The sequence below is a fragment of the Neoarius graeffei genome, chromosome 16 (genome assembly GCF_027579695.1).
Source record: "Neoarius graeffei isolate fNeoGra1 chromosome 16, fNeoGra1.pri, whole genome shotgun sequence".
NCBI classification, from domain to species: domain Eukaryota; kingdom Metazoa; phylum Chordata; class Actinopteri; order Siluriformes; family Ariidae; genus Neoarius; species Neoarius graeffei.
Genome location: NC_083584.1, coordinates 3,244,161 through 3,261,755, shown reverse-complemented (window position 1 = coordinate 3,261,755; position 17,595 = coordinate 3,244,161). Strand labels below are relative to the sequence as shown.

The following is a 17,595-nucleotide window of genomic DNA, read 5'->3' as shown; positions in this document are numbered from 1 at the left end:
TGCTGCTACCATCAACGCCCGGAAATCACACACACACACACAGAGAGAGAGAGAGAGAGAGAGAGAGAGAGACCCTACTGTTATTATTAGGCTATTCAAAATCATAGGCCTATACTGAGCAAAAATCGCATTAGAACTTCAAAGATCATAAAGCATTAAACCGACAGATCATAAAGCATTAAACCGACAGATCATAAAGCATTAAACCGACAGATCGTGCTGCCTCGAAAGAGAAAAAATAAAATCCGTATAACGGCTGAGTTTAGAATGCATTCTACTTTGCGTCGCTACGTTTTACGTAACGTTCGATTGGGGGGGGGGGGCATTAATGATGAGCACGAAGGCACGTGTCACTTACTGTAGAGCGGATAAACTCAGGCCATTGAATGACAGTTTTTTTTTTTTTTTTTAATCTCACCTCGGGAGAAGTGGGTGGACGGCGTACCCCCGCGTACCACGCCCACTACACCCCTGCATTTAACATATAATAAAATCTTAATATTTTTATTTGATATAATAAATATGCTGTAAAATCGCCTTTCATGACGAGGTACAAGTCCATTTGCTCCAAAATATAAGAAAAATTATGTTTGTTCTTTTTTTCCTTTTGTTAATAGCCAGGCTGTTTTCAGTATGTTTGACATTTTGTTGAATTTGTACTCAGGATTTTCATCATTTTAACAGGTGCAGTTATGGATACGACTCCAAATCTGAGTCACAGTTGTTGTAATTGTAGATAAATAATTAGTGACAGGATCTAAAGATGTGACTGTGGAACATCAAGCCCTGTAATTATTAGTTTTTATAATGTGAATGTGGTTGGTGTTTAAAGGGCTGATGACACGTTTTTGACATCTTTGGCGATGTTTTATAACATAAAAAGTAATTCCCGATGATCCATATATTAATTCACGAAGGCGCCTATTTTACAAGTTATGATAAAAAATGCGGCTATTTGGGCAAATTTGACGGGGCTGCAGCACCCAGGAGACGGAAGAGGAGGAGGAGCTATATGACGTCAGCGAAAGAACCTTCCTCCTCACTTACCAGTTTGTTGTTGATGCGGCAGGTGTTCAGTTTGTCATTATTAGTATTATTATTATACATTTTATATATATATATATATATATATATATATATATATATATATATATATATATATAGTTATTATGCCTTTGCGTTGTGTTGCCAGCTTTTGCTCCAAAACCCACAAGGATGGGGTAAGTTTATTCAAGTTTCCCAGAGATCCCGAGCTGCATGCGAAGTGGGTGAAGCAAGTCAGGCGCACTCGTGACAAGTGGGAGCCCTCACCAACATCCGTCCTGTGCTCTGAACACTTCGATTTGGATTGTTTTGACACCCTTCCCAGCTTAAAGGAATCTCTTGGGTGTTCAGTTCAGCACAAACGTGTGTTGCTACCATCAGCAGTGCCTACAGTATTCCGGAGGGGGTCTACTAGTAGCTATGCCGGATCCAGCAGTCGCCTGGGACAAGGCGACTCCTCCAAAGACAGTCCTCCTGTCAGAACATGTGTTGAGAAACAACATAAGATAAAGGTACGTAGAGCTATAGAGTGCTCCGACATGATGCTAAAAATAGTAACCATGCAGTCTGCGCGGTCATCTTGGAAGTGACTCGCTCCAGAGCGCTCATAGAGTACACATCATAGAGTACACATTCATGATAATCATAAATGTAATCATAAAGTCGGCGTGATATCAGTCATGTATTTGCTTGTGAAAGCTTGCGGCTTTCATGTAACCGTTTGCATGCTCCATTAGGAACTTTGTATTCAGTGTAGCATACAGCTTACATGATATAAGCAGTGTTTACACATGAAAGACAACAATACACAATATTAAATTATTGATTCCGTAACATTTTGAACAAATACGGGTTGACCTACCAATCCTTGTTATCCAACCTTGTGGTGTCAATGCTGGGCCGTCTGCCTGTCCGCTGTCCTTCTCGGGGTCGGAGTTGCTCTCAGATTGCACAGTAACAGGTTCAAACCTGTACGGTTGGATGCACCCGTGTTCGTCATCACTTGATTCTTCCTATCTATCCCACTCACAACACAATTCTAGACTCCCAGAAGAGGAAGAGCGAGAGAGTTCACTGGTGTTTTCATGCGCCATTTCCATTGAGTACACAGCCAGTGAACCGCAGCGTGTTCTTCTGCTGATGTCACAACATGGCCGCGAGCCACGGACCCAGTTTTCTTGCGCTGTGCAATTAAAAGTTGGATATTCGCCTAACAACAGCTTCTTTTCACGTAATTATAACAGAAATCTAACATTTGCCATGTTGTATAGTTTATTTAAGAAATTGCATAGAGTCATGTTCGTGTCATCAGCACTTTAAAGTGATGAAGAAACACACAAGCAGCACTCAGTGAGAAAACACTTCTGACCTTTATTCACATTCCACCCTGTCCTGTTTAATAAAAGAGATTAGAAATCATCATCATCACTACTCAGGACTGAAACACTGAAGTTTAGAAGAATACGTTTTACAGCTGACACAAACATGACGGCTGTGAAAATGACCTGCGCTATGAGACGACGCTCACTTTTTACACTTTCATCTCCATCAAAAATTTACATTTACTTTCTTTAATTTAATACTCGAGACTTTGATGCGTGACAGCACTTTGTCAGGACAGAAAACAATTTAGAGGAAAAGAAAATTGTTGTAATAATCAGGAGGCTATGCTGTGTCAGGGGAGGAGCCAGGACTGGGGGCGGGGCATGTGATACCAGAGGTGGGCTGTGAGTGTGGGTGCAGGGCTTTGGTACTAGGGGTGGGGCTGTGGTTGTGTGGGGGCGGGGCTTCACAGCAGCAGCAGGTTGAAGTCCAGTGTGTTGAGGCTGGCGATTGGCTCCTTCCAGTAGTTGAAGGTGGAGAACTGGAACAGCTCCAGGTCATCATCATCCAGTTTGGGAGAACTTTTCCCCATTTTCCCATCCAGAGACCCGTCCTTGGATTTCGGCTCAGCAAGTCCCAGGTCCTCGAGCTCGGACAAGTCCACGGTGGCGATGGGCTGCCTCCAGAACAGGAACGAGTCGAACTGGCTGCTCGGCACATCCAACATTTTAATCTGCAAGTTAACAACAAATCCAAGACTTTAAATTACATTTCTGTCAGAAATTAAAGGACAGGTTTGGTGCACTGGACTTCAAATCTTCTCTGTAAATAAAATTATACACCCAAATCCTCATTAACTCTCAATAATTACATTTTTAAATTAATCAAATCTCTAAGTAAAATATCAGCTATTAATTTTTTAAATTGTTTTCTGAAGAAAAAAAATGACTGCATTACAAACGTCTGCATATATAAATATCTAAAATATATTTCTCCATATGGAATTAACTGTTTATTACATTTATATTTTATAGAGAATTACGAAGAGATTTTAATAAGTAATTTTTGAAAAGCTCAATCTGGCAACCCTGTACACCACCATATACAGTTTCTCCTAAAAATAAAACACACACACGAGTCTATAGTTTAAAAAAAAACTGGATATTTAAATGTTTATGGTATTAATTGTCCGATTCGGAATGTGTGGAACATCAAATTAATTTCACACAAACAAAATACCTTTTTTTAATCTGTGGATTTTGCTGTGTAATGAAGCTCTGGGTTGCCAGATTGGGTTCCACACACTGGATATTTTAAATCACATTGGTAATAAATGGTAAAATATTATCGATTTATTTATTTCATTGAAACAGTAGGACCCAATCTGGCAACCCCACAGCACTAACTGGTTTATTATAAGCCACCCTTTGGTTTTTTGTTTTTTTTTAAATGAAGAAACAAATGTTTAATTTATTATTATTATTATTATTATTATTATTATTATTGGTATATATTAAAGTGTGTGTGTTTGGAGGAATGTTTGCTGTAGATATTTAAAGCTGTGACTGAGCTGGACTAAATATAACCAGCACACATTTCTGACACATTTATATCCAACTGAAAATACTGACATCATCTAAACAGCTGTAGAGTAAAAATAAATGTGTATTAGAGAGATAACGGTGATAAAGTAATGTTTCTGCGCTTCACATCTGCTCAGGAAAATCAGCGCCTTTAATAAACCCTGCAGGAGGAGATGGAGGTTTATTACCTGACTGTGGATCTCGAACCTTTTCAATCTGCTGTCGGTGATAAATTGGGATTAAAACCCGCGCTGCTCCTTTTTGCTGCCGGATTCAGTCCACACCCTGCCTGTCTGTCTGTCTGCCTGCCTGCCTGTCTCTCTCTCACAGCCCCCTTTACATCACCCGCAGACTGGCGCACTGCACGGCGCGTGAGAATACTACGTCATCATCATGGCCGCAAGGTGGCGCGCGCCCTTCCATACTCTTTATGACACTAGTGCGCAGGCTCTGCAGTATCCATGGTGACGCGCGAGCCTTCCTGCCGGCCTGCCTTTCCCTGTGTGAGGCGCCGCCATGCTAACGTGTTAGCCACAGTGAGGCTAACTCTCCGCCTGTGGGGCAAATAAACACTTTCCACACGCTGTTACTGCATTATATTACTACATCATATACAGATTCCTTTCTGTATTAGTCAGTGTGTACAGATAAATGTTATTTAATAATACAACCCCGATTCCAAAAAAGTTGGGACAAAGTACAAATTGCAAATAAAAATGGAATGCAATAATTTACAAATCTCAAAAACTGATATTGTATTCACAATAGAACATAGACAACATATCAAATGTCGAAAGTGAGACATTTTGAAATTTCATGCCAAATATTGGCTCATTTGAAATTTCATGACAGCAACACATATCAAAAAAGTTGGGACAGGGGCAATAAGAGGCTGGAAAAGTTAAAGGTACAAAAAAGGAACAGCTGGAGGACCAAATTGCAACTCATTAGGTCAATTGGCAATAGGTCATTAACATGACTGGGTATAAAAAGAGCATCTTGGAGTGGCAGCGGCTCTCAGAAGTAAAGATGGGAAGAGGATCACCAATCCGCCTAATTCTGCGCCGACAAATAGTGGAGCAATATCAGAAAGGAGTTCGACAGTGTAAAATTGCAAAGAGTTTGAACATATCATCATCTACAGTGCATAATATCATCAAAAGATTCAGAGAATCTGGAAGAATCTCTGTGCGTAAGGGTCAAGGCCGGAAAACCATACTGGGTGCCCGTGATCTTCGGGCCCTTAGACAGCACTGCATCACATACAGGCATGCTTCTGTATTGGAAATCACAAAATGGGCTCAGGAATATTTCCAGAGAACATTATCTGTGAACACAATTCACCGTGCCATCCGCCGTTGCCAGCTAAAACTCTATAGTTCAAAGAAGAAGCCGTATCTAAACACGATCCAGAAGCGCAGACGTCTTCTCTGGGCCAAGGCTCATTTAAAATGGACTGTGGCAAAGTGGAAAACTGTTCTGTGGTCAGACGAATCAAAATTTGAAGTTCTTTATGGAAATCAGGGACGCCGTGTCATTCGGACTAAAGAGGAGAAGGACGACCCGAGTTGTTATCAGCGCTCAGTTCAGAAGCCTGCATCTCTGATGGTATGGGGTTGCATTAGTGCGTGTGGCATGGGCAGCTTACACATCTGGAAAGACACCATCAATGCTGAAAGGTATATCCAGGTTCTAGAGCAACATATGCTCCCATCCAGACGACGTCTCTTTCAGGGAAGACCTTGCATTTTCCAACATGACAATGCCAAACCACACACTGCATCAATTACAGCATCATGGCTGCATAGAAGAAGGGTCCGGGTACTGAACTGGCCAGCCTGCAGTCCAGATCTTTCACCCATAGAAAACATTTGGCGCATCATAAAATGGATCAGTCCCCAGACATTTACAGACTGTTGTAAAGAGAAAAGGGGATGTCTCACAGTGGGAAACATGGCCTTGTCCCAACTTTTTTGAGATGTGTTTTTGTCATCTCATCTCTCATTATCTCTAGCCACTTTATCCTTCTACAGGGTCGCAGGCAAGCTGGATCCTATCCCAGCTGACTACGGGCGAAAGGCGGGGTACACCCTGGACAAGTCGCCAGGTCATCACAGGGCTGACACATAGACACAGACAACCATTCACACTCACACCTACGGTCAATTTAGAGTCACCAGTTAACCTAACCTGCATGTCTTTGGACTGTGGGGGAAACCGGAGCACCCAGAGGAAACCCACGCGGACACGGGGAGAACATGCAAACTCCACACAGAAAGGCCCTCGCCGGCCCCGGGGCTCGAACCCAGGACCTTCTTGCTGTGAGGCGACAGCGCTAACCACTACACCACCGTGCCGCCCGAAATTTAAAATCACCTAATTTTTCTCTTTAAATGATACATTTTCTCAGTTTAAACATTTGATATGTCATCTATGTTCTATTCTGAATAAAATATGGAATTTTGAAACTTCCACATCATTGCATTCCGTTTTTATTTACAATTTGTACTTTGTCCCAACTTTTTTGGAATCGGGGTTGTAATAATAGTTGTCAGTTTACGCTGAACTACATTTCCACTTCAGCATCGTGGGTGTGTCGACCAATCAGAACTGACCTTCACATCCGGGGACTTTCAGCTGTAAACCCTGATTCTATTTTAGTGATTTGAGTTCTTTACACTGAGCTCTGGATAAACCCTGGAGGGCTTTGAGCCTATTCCCTGCTGGAGAGACGAGTCTGGCCGCCATATTACCACTCCCATCGCGTGTATTTGGCTTATGTGTTAAACCGAGGGATCCGATCAAACTTTCCCCAAGAAAACTATATCCTGACTTTTCCCCTTTCATTCCCTCCTTTTATCTCCTATTTACCCCCTCCTCTTATCTCCACTTTACCCCCTCCTCTTTTCTCTGATTTACCCCCTCCTCTTTTCTCTGATTTACCCCCTCCTCTTATCTCCACTTTACCCCCTCCTCTTATCTCCGATTTACCTCCTCCTCTTATCTCCACTTTACCCCTCCTCTTATCTCCGATTTACCCCTCCTCTTATCTCCACTTTACCCCCTCCTCTTATCTCCGATTTACCTCCTCCTCTTATCTCCACTTTACCCCCTCCTCTTATCTCCGATTTACCCCTCCTCTTATCTCCACTTTACCCCCTCCTCTTATCTCCGATTTACCCCCTCCTCTTATCTCCGATTTACCCCCTCCTCTTATCTCCGATTTACCCCCTCCTCTTATCTCCGATTTACCCCCTCCTCTTATCTCCGATTTACCTCCTCCTCTTATCTCCACTTTACCCCCTCCTCTTATCTCTGATTTACCTCCTCCTCTTATCTCCACTTTACCCCCTCCTCTTATCTCCGATTTACCCCCTCCTCTTATCTCCACTTTACCCCCTCCTCTTATCTCCATTTTACCCCCTCCTCTTATCTCCGATTTACCCCCTCCTCTTATCTCCACTTTACCCCCTCCTCTTATCTCCGATTTACCCCCTCCTCTTATCTCCACTTTACCCCCTCCTCTTATCTCCAATTTACCCCCTCCTCTTATCTACGATTTACCCCCTCCTCTTATCTCCACTTTACCCCCTCCTCTTATCTCCACTTTACCCCTCCGCTTATCTCCGATTTACCCCTCCTCTTATCTCCACTTTACCCCCTGCTCTTATTTCCATTTTACCCCCTTATCTCCACTTTACCCCCTCCTCTTATCTCCACTTTACCCCCTCCTCTTATCTCCAATTTACCCCCTCCTCTTATCTACGATTTACCCCCTCCTCTTATCTCCACTTTACCCCCTCCTCTTATCTCCACTTTACCCCCTGCTCTTATTTCCATTTTACCCCCTTATCTCCACTTTACCCCCTCCTCTTATCTCCACTTTACCCCCTCCTCTTATCTCCAATTTACCCCCTCCTCTTATCTACGATTTACCCCCTCCTCTTATCTCCACTTTACCCCCTCCTCTTATCTCCACTTTACCCCCTCCTCTTATCTCCGATTTACCCTCTCCTCTTATCTCCACTTTACCCCCTCCTCTTATCTCCACTTTACCCCCTCTTATCTCCACTTTACCCCCTCTTATCTCCACTTTATTCCCCCATTCCTTACAGAACTTTATCGTGCTCCCCTTCACTTTTATTGTTTTTTTTCCTTTTACAGTTCAGTTTGATCCTTTTTTTTTTAATGGCTCTTTTTTTTACTAGGATAATTATTTTTACGGAGATTATTTCAGTTTTTCTCTAATACAGTGTACCTTTCTCTTTCATATATTTCTTCTTTCTGTATATAAAATAATTAAAGTTATATATATTCTCATTCTTACAGTCAGGTCTTAACAGTATTTATTGGTCACATAATTCACTGTCATTTTAGACAAAAAAAAATCAGTTTTGATGCTTTTTCTTTTTAAGACCACAGAATGTTGAGCAAATGGGTTAACCTTTAATGTGGTGAACAAATACAAGGAGAAATATAATTTGGCTAACAACGTGACAAACAACTGTAAATTTTATTCACAGTGTTCAACCCAGATATCAACGTCAGATTTTCAACAAAAGCAGACAAGAAATGATCACACACTACCTATCAATACTCACAGGTGAAATGTCCGTCCACAACCTTTGACCTGACGATTTGTACAGTTCACTGCTGCACATGTAGGCATTTTTCTTCTAACTTTTCACACCAACTACATAAATAACTCATCCAATTTTGTGTAGCTTCCAGTCGTCTAAATGATAGTTCCGCTCTGTGATGGGAGTGGTAAGATGGCGGCCAGCTGGCTTCATTCTGACCAGCCTATGAGCTCTCCAGATTTTATATAGAAGCTCAGTGGTTATTGAGATCACAGTGGCAGGTTTAACAAAAGCCTCTTAACGCTAAGAGTGTCTTAACTAGGAGAGAGACTGTTCATTGTGCTGCTCGCTCTCCCATTTAACAATGATCTTTGTGCTGCAATGCTTTTGGGAAACTCATCCCTGATCAGTATAAGAGAGCGATTCGAATATGTACTCACTGATTCATTTTATTTAATGTAAGAATATCAATATTAATATTACTGTTTATTATTATTATTATTATTATTATTATTATTATTATTATTATTATTATTGATTTGTAATGCACACTGAATTTTATTGTGTGAGTGAAATTTAGTGGATGAACATTCCTATTCTCTGTGTTTCTGTGTGTTGAGCTCAAGTGGCCTAGTGTACTGAGAAAGTTGTTTTTCCCATGTTGTAATCGCCTTTCTGTGGCCTTGGTGGTGATAAGCAGGGTGCCTGAGTTCTCTCTAACTACGCATCTGCCTGCACATCTGTTTTATATGATCTATTATAAATAACTGAAAAGACAACTGCTAAGCGTTCTGAAGTGTTTATTAGAAGTTTCCATTACAATTTGGTGTCCCTGGGTGGGCCCTACGCGTCTGATCCTCGGACGATGGAACACTCCCAAGGCTACGGTGCGGAGCTGAGAACTCGGATGAAAGACCAGACCGTCAGGGCTCACTGAACCAGTAAGTGATAACTTTGCATTCTTGTGTAGAGATTTGTCCAGTCAAGGAAGACTGATATAAGAGATGGACAGAGATTGTCCCAGTCAAGGAAGACTGATATAAGAGACAGACAGAAGTTTGTCCGAGCCCAGGAGGACTGCTAAGCTGTGATGCCATCAATATGTTTGCAGAAACGGATAAAACACAATTTTGAGACAATAAACCGCGAGTAGTTTATTGGGTTGTATAAGAGAAAATCCGCCTAAGTGACGACTGGGTAACGGCTCACCCACGGGCGCAGATAGAGGGGGGGACGGGGGGATTCGTCCCACCCAGATTTAAATTCACCTCATTCGGTCCCCCCCACTTATAGGGAGGAAAAAATGTCTATGCTGTCTTTCTTTGCATAAGGCAAACCTCACGGAAAAATCAAAAGACTAATTACCATTCGGTTTATTGAGGTGCACAGCAGTGTATACATAGTTGCAACTGCTTAGACTGCACAGGTTGTGAGCCATACCTGTCAACCCTCCCGTTTTTCCCGGGAAATCCCTTATTTTGACTTATTTCCCGCTGTCTTCCCGTTTTTTTATTTTCCCGAAAATATCCCGTATTTTCACAATATAGAAGTTGTTAGGTCCAGAATTCATGACGCGCCTCTGACAGGAGTTTACAGCAGGAAGTTGGGCCATGAATTCACGTCCCCGCCCTCTCCAGAGGGCTAAAGAAAGCATTAAAAACACCTCAGGCATCAGTAATTACATAACTCCGTCCGGAGGCAAGGCTGAACAAGTGATTAGGTCTGAGGTGAAGATGGCGATGCTAATAGCTAAGAAAAACATTAGCCTCTCTTTCTTTGATGAATTCAACATGTGCGTGGCTGGAATGTTCCCAGACTCTTCCATCGCAAATAAATTTTCCATGGGGAAAACGAAAGCCTCCCAAATAATCAAAGGTAAGCTACACATGTTTACATTAAGTATGTCCTGGCTAAGACCTCATAAATAGCCTAGTGTCAACTAATTGGTGTATTAACTGTTTTATCCACTCATTGTCTATTTTATTTTCTATCTGAAACTTACCCATTTTAAATCACTCTTGGTTTAATATCTTATATTACTCTTTATCTCTCTATCTCTCTAGCTATCTATTTATCTATCTATCTAGTGTTCCGAGGCCATGACTATGGTAAAACCATAATAAATTGCAATGGAATTGAATTTATTGATTGGTTATATAATGACCTTTCTTATTTTAACATAAGATACGTATTTTAGCCCTTAATTTGGGAAATAACTGGTACCACTGAAAGCAAATAAAAATAAATGTATAGTTTATTCACAAATGCACTCTATAAACCATAAGCATATTGAGTTTGGGTCTTGGCTATCACCAACATGCACCAGAGTACAGGAAATCACAAATACTAGATAGAAAATTGCCCCCCATTCAACTACACACTCACTTTTGGTGAAGGGTATGACTTTCCGAAATTTTCCCTTATTTTGAGTTAAAAATCTGGGAAATATCCCTTTTTTTCAAACCTCAAAGTTGACAGGTATGTTGCGAGCTCGAGCTTGGTTGCTATGGTTACCCACAACAAGTTTGATAGGCATATCGGGGACAGCTCCTCCTAGTTCAGAACCCCAACACGGCATGATGAAGGGTGCCAAAAGGCAGAAAACGATTGCATCGTTTAAAAAAAAACGACTGTAAGTAAACTGTGCCTTACTTTATCATATCACCTTGCAATTTTTTGATAGTCTGTTCAAAGTAATGTCGTAGTGAAAGTAAAATCGTACGGAGTAGAGATGCCTTTCTGGCAGCCTCCTTCTTTCGGTGGTAGCCTGTAGATACAGTGCTCAGAAGGCAGTTTTAATGTTTAATCTGGCGTTCCCTGCCATAATTTCAGCGAGCATATTGTTTCATAAGGAAACTTCGCGAAGAGTTGTTGACTGACTGCCGCTCACGCAACACACAGGCATAGTTAGAAAGTCAGGATGCACTGGTTTACACTTTACACACACACACGTAGCCCAGCCTCTCGCTATGGTTAACAGTTGGAACTTAGCGGTTTTAAAACTAGTTTTGCAGTTTTGCAATTTCTGTGCGTGATGATAATGTGTAAACTTTGGATTTCCATAGGCTATGTTAAAATGTTATCATTGTCCTGGCCTGCAGGTAGTTCCTGGTGATGGCAGTGAGGGAGGTGAAATAACATGTATACACACTACCGTTCAAAAGTTTGGGGTCACCCAGACAATTTTGTGTTTTCCATGAAAAGTCACACTTTTATTTACCACCATAAGTTGTAAAATGAATAGAAAATATAGTCAAGACATTTTTCTGGCCATTTTGAGCATTTAATCGACCCCACAAATGTGATGCTCCAGAAACTCAATCTGCTCAAAGGAAGGTCAGTTTTATAGCTTCTCTAAAGAGCTCAACTGTTTTCAGCTGTGCTAACATGATTGTACAAGGGTTTTCTAATCATCCATTAGCCTTCTGAGGCAATGAGCAAACCCATTGTACCATTAGAACACTGGAGTGATAGTTGCTGGAAATGGGCCTCTATACACCTATGGAGATATTGCACCAAAAACCAGACATTTGCAGCTAGAATAGTCATTTAGCACATTAGCAATGTATAGAGTGTATTTCTGATTAGTTTAAAGTGATCTTCATTGAAAAGAACAGTGCTTTTCTTTCAAAAATAAGGACATTTCAAAGTGACCCCAAACTTTTGAACTTTAGTGTGTGTGTGTGTGTGTGTGTGTCTATATATATATATATATATATATATATATATATATATATATAGACACACACACACACGCAAAATGGAATCATTTGCTGACAGCTCAGTCCCCCCCAGTTCAAAAATCCTATCTGCGCCCCTGGGCTCACCTACTTGAGCGAGGGAAGTACAGGTGCATGTCTTGACGGACTCATGTTCAGCGATTCGTAACTGGGAAAGAATTGAATCTTGGTCCCTTTGTTCTGTGTGAACAACTGGCCCATCGTAGGAATGGGATAGAGAGGTTCGATCATGAAGTCGCCAAGACACACTGACGTGCACACAAAATATTGATGAATTAACAGAGTACTGTCCTCCTCCAAATTCTGAAACAGAGAAATAGATTTTGTACACATGCATGAGTTGTCTTTGAGGTTGTTGTGCTAAATGATACCTACTTTAGTTTAAGGCAAATGTCAGATAAATTGTTTACTAATAAGAACACGCCTAAAGGATTATTGTGTCGCATTTTTTGGACATAGTCCAACCTGCTCTTCTTGTGATCCTAATAAAAAAAACTCAGCCATTGTTGTCATAACCTATTGATATAACAGTGTAAAATGAGGAACAGAAACGGTAAGTTAGGGAAAGAAAAGAAAAAGCAAGTAAGTGTGAGGCTACATGTGCTATAATAAGAATTGGATGTTCCTATGACAGCCCAAACATCTAGTTTATGAAAACCTCGTATGGCGAGGATTATTTGGCACAGTTTGATATATGGGTAAAGGACTTAGGATTCCCTGAGAAGGGCAGTTTTAGTCCCAAGCAGATAGAACAGTTAGAAGAAAAGTTGAAACAGAAGGAAAAAGAAGAGTCTGCAGATAATGTTAAGTTCTTAGGGGACTGGAGGGCGTTTTCTGCATGGAAAGAAGAAACACTTAAGAGAGAGTACAAAAGAGAGAAATGACAGGCAGGGCTCTCACCCTCTTCTCAGTGTTTGAAATTTCAGATGGACCCTGACCTGGAGTCTGCCCCCCCACCCCGACACACACTGCCTCCTCAGCAAGGCGGAGCATCACTCCCACAAGCGCCTCACCCACAGAAAGGGGAAGAAGTCAAGACAAAGAAAAAAACTGAGCCTCTGGAATCTCTACCAGCTGCCTCCAGCGTCAGCGCCTCCCCTCACTTCTCCATCACACACAAGATCCGGTCTTGCATATGGCGATGGAAGAGACACCCTCCTGGACCTCACCACATGCTCACCAGTGGGTCCACAAGGCTGTAAACTAAAGTCTGAAGTCCTTCATCTTCCAATGGTGGAAGTGGCTGGAGCTGATGGCGTGCTTCTAGTCCACAGATCCTGGACAACAGCTGACATGAAGGAAAGCATGGCTTCTCTTCCCAACATGAGAGAGGTAGGAAGAAAGAGATTTGGTAATGAGCTGTTGATGTTTTGCAGAGAATTCCAACCAACCACCCATGAACTTCACTGCCTACTCATGACCAAGATGGGTATAGATTGGAACAAAGTTTCCAAAGAGTGGCCGGAAGCTGAGCAGCGAATGACTACACCAGACTGGAGCACAGCTGGCAATGGTGAGTACAGAGATACCATCACTGCTTTCTGTGCTTGTCTGGACAGTGCTTTTCCCTTGAACATTAGACATGACTAAGATCAGTATGTGTAAGCAAGAAGATGGAGAAGTGGTCTCAGTGTTTCTCGCCTGTCTCACCGCCGTGCATGAGAAACACAGTGGCCTGACCAGACCCGTGACCCTGGCTAGAGTGGAAGGCACTCCTGAGGTCTGGGAAGCGCACCTGTGGAACAGTTTCATGAACGGTATGAATCTAGCAGTGGCCAACTCAGTAAAGCAGCTCTGTCTCCTGTGGGAAACCGCCAGCCTCACCAAGATCGAGCAGTACGCTCTGCATGCAGAAAAGCTGCTGAAAGAGAAGGAGAAGACAAAGTCAGCACAAAGTGATCAAGACCTACACGCTGCCACTCTCACTCTTTTCTAGACTATTCAGCCTGGACGAAGAGGAAGAGGTCGAGATAGGAGCCGAGGCAGGATGACCTAGGGTGACTCGTCCTGGATAAAAGGCGCAACCTGCTACAACTACAATCAGAAGGGACACATTGCTCGAGATTGTCTCCACAGTAGCAGCCAGAGGCCCCGTGAGGAGTACAGCAAAGCAGAATGATGGGCGGACTCCAGGAATGGGCCCCGCACAGAGAACAGGGGAGGTAACACACACACACACCTGATGATACACATACACATAGACAGGAGCATTCACATAACATTAAACACATTAGTAGCAGCACCTGCATGCAACAGCAAGACTACACAGAAACACTCGATATACCAGTCCAGATAGATACACCTGAAGTTGCATTAAGTTTGTTAAAATACACAACTACTCCCTTCTCCAAACTCCCTTGTATGCCCCTCACTGTGTGTGGGCATGTGTTAACCTTTTTAGTAGATTCTGGAGCAGGACACTCAGTGATACAACATGGGGTACTTCCAGTAGACCCACTGCTCAGCTCAAATTCTATTCAGACGATGGGCATCTCAGGACAACTTGTAACCGAAACTTTCTCAGTCAACCTCCCATGTAAAAGCGAGGGAGGAATAGTTCCTCCCTCCCTCCCTCATTCCTCATCTCACATACATGTCCAGTAAATTTGTTAGCACGCGATTTAATGTGCAGATTAGGAGTAAATCTCACGTCCACTCCAGATGGACTAACTATTGAAGTAAGTGAAATGTGCGGTGTGCAGTATGGGTTTGGAAGCCCTCTGTATGTGTATGTCTGGCGGCTCTGCTCAGATCAACTCACACAAACTCCAAAACACCTTGTACAGCTCGCACACTTGAACACCTCATCAGTTGACACAGATTATATGAATGAGGAAGATTTGCATTGCACAGCACATGTTCACCAAGGGCAAGATGTAGAGTTTGAAAAGACTTGGTTTGCAGACCCCCACGCACGTGAAAGATTGACTCTCAAAACTACATATTGGTCTAAACATTATTGTGCTGTGCAGGTCCATTTTACTCATTGTCCGAATAACTGCATCAATCAAACATGTTCTCAAACATGTTATGCTTGGCCTCGTGTCAGAGGACTCTGAGGTCGGCTGCTGCCAGCATGATTTCTTTGACATCGTTAATTCTATACCCCATGTCTCATTAGCAAAGCCACGAGCCACCCATTGGAAAGATGTGGGGAAATGGGTCAAGAAGTGTGCAGCCAATGGCAATGAATGGTCCCAAACAGAGGACTTTAGTGTGTTGTTTTGCCAAAGGCTTGGGGTCTACAAACAAAGTCATGCTATGTGTGTGCATGTTAAGCGCAGCGTAATATTAGCCACTGATGACCGGGATCCTGGGGACCCTGGCCATAGTGGCCTGTTTGTCTCTGTTTCCACAGGCATAACTCCAGCAGAGGTGCACCCCAAATTGGCGGGAGTTCCAAATTCTGTTTGGGCGAAGGGTAAACATGATGTAGGCCTAATAAAGAATGCTGAACCAGTGGTGATCACCCCCAAATCAGATTTCAGGCCTAGACAGACCCAGTACCCACTCAAACCAGAAGCAATCACAGGTATAAGACCAGTCTTTGATTCGTTGCTGAAGGCAGGTGTAATTGTCCCTTGTTCGGACTCTCCAGTGTGCACTCCTATTTTTCCAGTTAAGAAGGCAAGAAAACCGTCCCAGCCCGATGAGTGGAGGTTAGTCCAAGATCTGCAAGCAGTCAATGCTGCGGTTGTTCCGTGCGCGCCTGACGTCCCTAACCCATACACCATTTTGGGCCAGGTGCCCGCTGACAGTAAGTGGTTTTCAGTGGTGGACCTAGCAAATGCGTTCTTTTCTATTCCTCTACATAAAAATAACCAGTACTGGTTTGCCTTTATGTATGATGGTCATCCATACACTTTCACTCATTTGTGCCAGGGTTACTGCAAGTCCCCAACCATATACAACCAATGCCTCAGAGACAGCCTTGCTTCGTTAACTTTGTCACCAAGATCAGATTTGCTGCAGTATGTTGACGATTTAATGATTTGTGCCCTAACTAAAGCTCAATGTGAAGATGACACAGTAATGCTACTGCGACACCTCACTAAGGAGGGTCATAAGGCTAGCCTCACAAAGTTACAGTTTGCAAAACAGAAGGTGCATTTCTTAGGGCATGACATCACGGGGAGGGGAAAACGCTGTCTACGGACAGGGTCTCAGCTATTCAGAAAATTCCCAAGCCGATCACTGTGAAACAAGTTTTGTCATTTTTGGGTATGTGTTCCTATTGCAGAGCATTCATTCCGAATTATTCCATCCTGGAAAGCCCAGTGAGAGAGCTCGTGCATGGTTCGTCCCTCACCGCTTCGTCACCTGTCATATGGACACCAGAGGCTGAAGAAGCATTCCTGGCCCTAAAAGGCGCCCTGCAGACCACACCCACGCTGGGACTGCCTGACCCCAATAAACCATTTGTTCAAACTGTAGATGAAAAGAAGGGTTTATGACCTCTGTTCTTTTGTAGAAACACGGGGATAGATTGAGACCTGTAGCCTACTTCTCCAGCAGGCTGGATCCAGTGGTGGCTGGACTTCCTGTTTGCCTGCGTGCAGTTGCTGCAGCTGAAAAGGCGGTAACTGCCTCCAGAAATATTGTGGGGTATTCTAACCTCACCCTTTTGGTCCCACATGCTGTCTCCCTGCTTCTGTTGGAGAAAAAGATGTCACATTTGTCAGCACAGAGATGGCTGAAGTATTTGTATAACACTGTCATACTTGATATGCCTAACATCATTGTGAAACGTTGTACTGTTCTGAATCCTGCCTCTCTTCTCCCTGCAGAGGACGATGGAGAGCCACATGACTGTGTTGTTCTCACTAATAATTTTTGTTCCCCCAGGGCAGACTTAAAGAGCGACCCTTTGGAAAATCCAGACATGGTCCTCTATGTGGATGGTTCAGCCTCCAGAGACTCAGAGATGGGAAAGAACAAAGTAGGTTTTGCCGTAGTCTCAGATCACGAGGTCCTCAAGGCGTCGTGTCTGTCCTCAAACCTGTTGGCGCAGGCAGCAGAGCTCTGTGCCCTTATTGAGGCATGCAAATTGGCTGCAGGGCAATCTGTCAATATTTTTACGGACAGTAGGTACGCATTTGGCGTTGTGCACAATTTTGTGCACGATCTTTTCATTCCACATGTTAGATTTGGCACAGTTTTATGCCAGATGCCCTTCCTGACGCAACCCTCTCCAATTTATCCGGGCTTGGGACCGGCACCAAGAGTACGCTTATGCACCCCCAGTGGCTATTTGTATATAATAGATATAATATATAAGCCTTGTTAGGCTTCTTCTCTCCTCCTGCACTTTTTTTTAAAAATTCA

At 42.9% G+C, this 17,595-nt stretch overlaps 3 protein-coding genes across 5 annotated transcripts; 2 read left to right on the top strand and 1 right to left on the bottom strand.

The window, feature by feature from the left end:
• Window positions 1-2,347: 2,347 nt before the first annotated feature.
• On the bottom strand, window positions 2,348-4,286 carry mllt11 (MLLT11 transcription factor 7 cofactor). Its single transcript, XM_060941943.1, has 2 exons — window positions 4,139-4,286; window positions 2,348-3,100 (listed from the first exon to the last, which is right to left on the bottom strand). Exon 2 carries the CDS (start codon window positions 3,092-3,094, stop codon window positions 2,834-2,836), a length of 261 nt encoding a protein of 86 aa, XP_060797926.1. The 5' UTR covers window positions 3,095-3,100; window positions 4,139-4,286; the 3' UTR covers window positions 2,348-2,833.
• Window positions 4,124-8,689, top strand: LOC132901019 (uncharacterized). Its single transcript, XM_060943433.1, has 3 exons — window positions 4,124-4,175; window positions 6,744-8,074; window positions 8,675-8,689. The coding sequence occupies exons 1-3, from the start codon at window positions 4,124-4,126 to the stop codon at window positions 8,687-8,689; spliced, it is 1,398 nt and encodes a 465-aa protein (XP_060799416.1).
• Window positions 8,690-13,403: 4,714 nt separating this feature from the next.
• Window positions 13,404-17,475, top strand: LOC132899889 (uncharacterized). Of its 3 annotated transcripts, XM_060941942.1 has the most exons (4): window positions 13,404-13,783; window positions 14,207-15,802; window positions 15,890-16,027; window positions 17,116-17,475. In XM_060941942.1, the coding sequence occupies exons 2-4, from the start codon at window positions 15,301-15,303 to the stop codon at window positions 17,124-17,126; spliced, it is 651 nt and encodes a 216-aa protein (XP_060797925.1). In that variant the 5' UTR covers window positions 13,404-13,783; window positions 14,207-15,300; the 3' UTR covers window positions 17,127-17,475. The 3 variants fall into 3 exon arrangements, with proteins under 3 accessions (XP_060797925.1, XP_060797923.1, XP_060797924.1); XM_060941940.1 differs by lacking the exon at window positions 17,116-17,475 and having other exon boundaries at window positions 15,890-16,959; XM_060941941.1 differs by lacking the exons at window positions 13,404-13,783; window positions 17,116-17,475 and having other exon boundaries at window positions 14,148-15,802; window positions 15,890-16,959.
• The last annotated feature ends 120 nt before the right edge of the window (window positions 17,476-17,595 follow it).

Coding starts and splice junctions, on each gene's coding strand:
- LOC132899889 (XM_060941940.1), top strand. CDS start 15,301: ATGCTTGGCCTCGTGTCAGAGGACTCTGAGGTCGGCTGCTGCCAGCAT. Junction 15,803..15,889: donor CAAACCAGAAGCAATCACAG/GTATAAGACCAG, acceptor CTATTTTTCCAG/TTAAGAAGGCAAGAAAACCG.
- mllt11 (XM_060941943.1), bottom strand. CDS start 3,094: ATGTTGGATGTGCCGAGCAGCCAGTTCGACTCGTTCCTGTTCTGGAGG.
- LOC132901019 (XM_060943433.1), top strand. CDS start 4,124: ATGGAGGTTTATTACCTGACTGTGGATCTCGAACCTTTTCAATCTGCT. Junction 4,176..6,743: donor ACCTTTTCAATCTGCTGTCG/GTGATAAATTGG, acceptor TGTTAAACCGAG/GGATCCGATCAAACTTTCCC.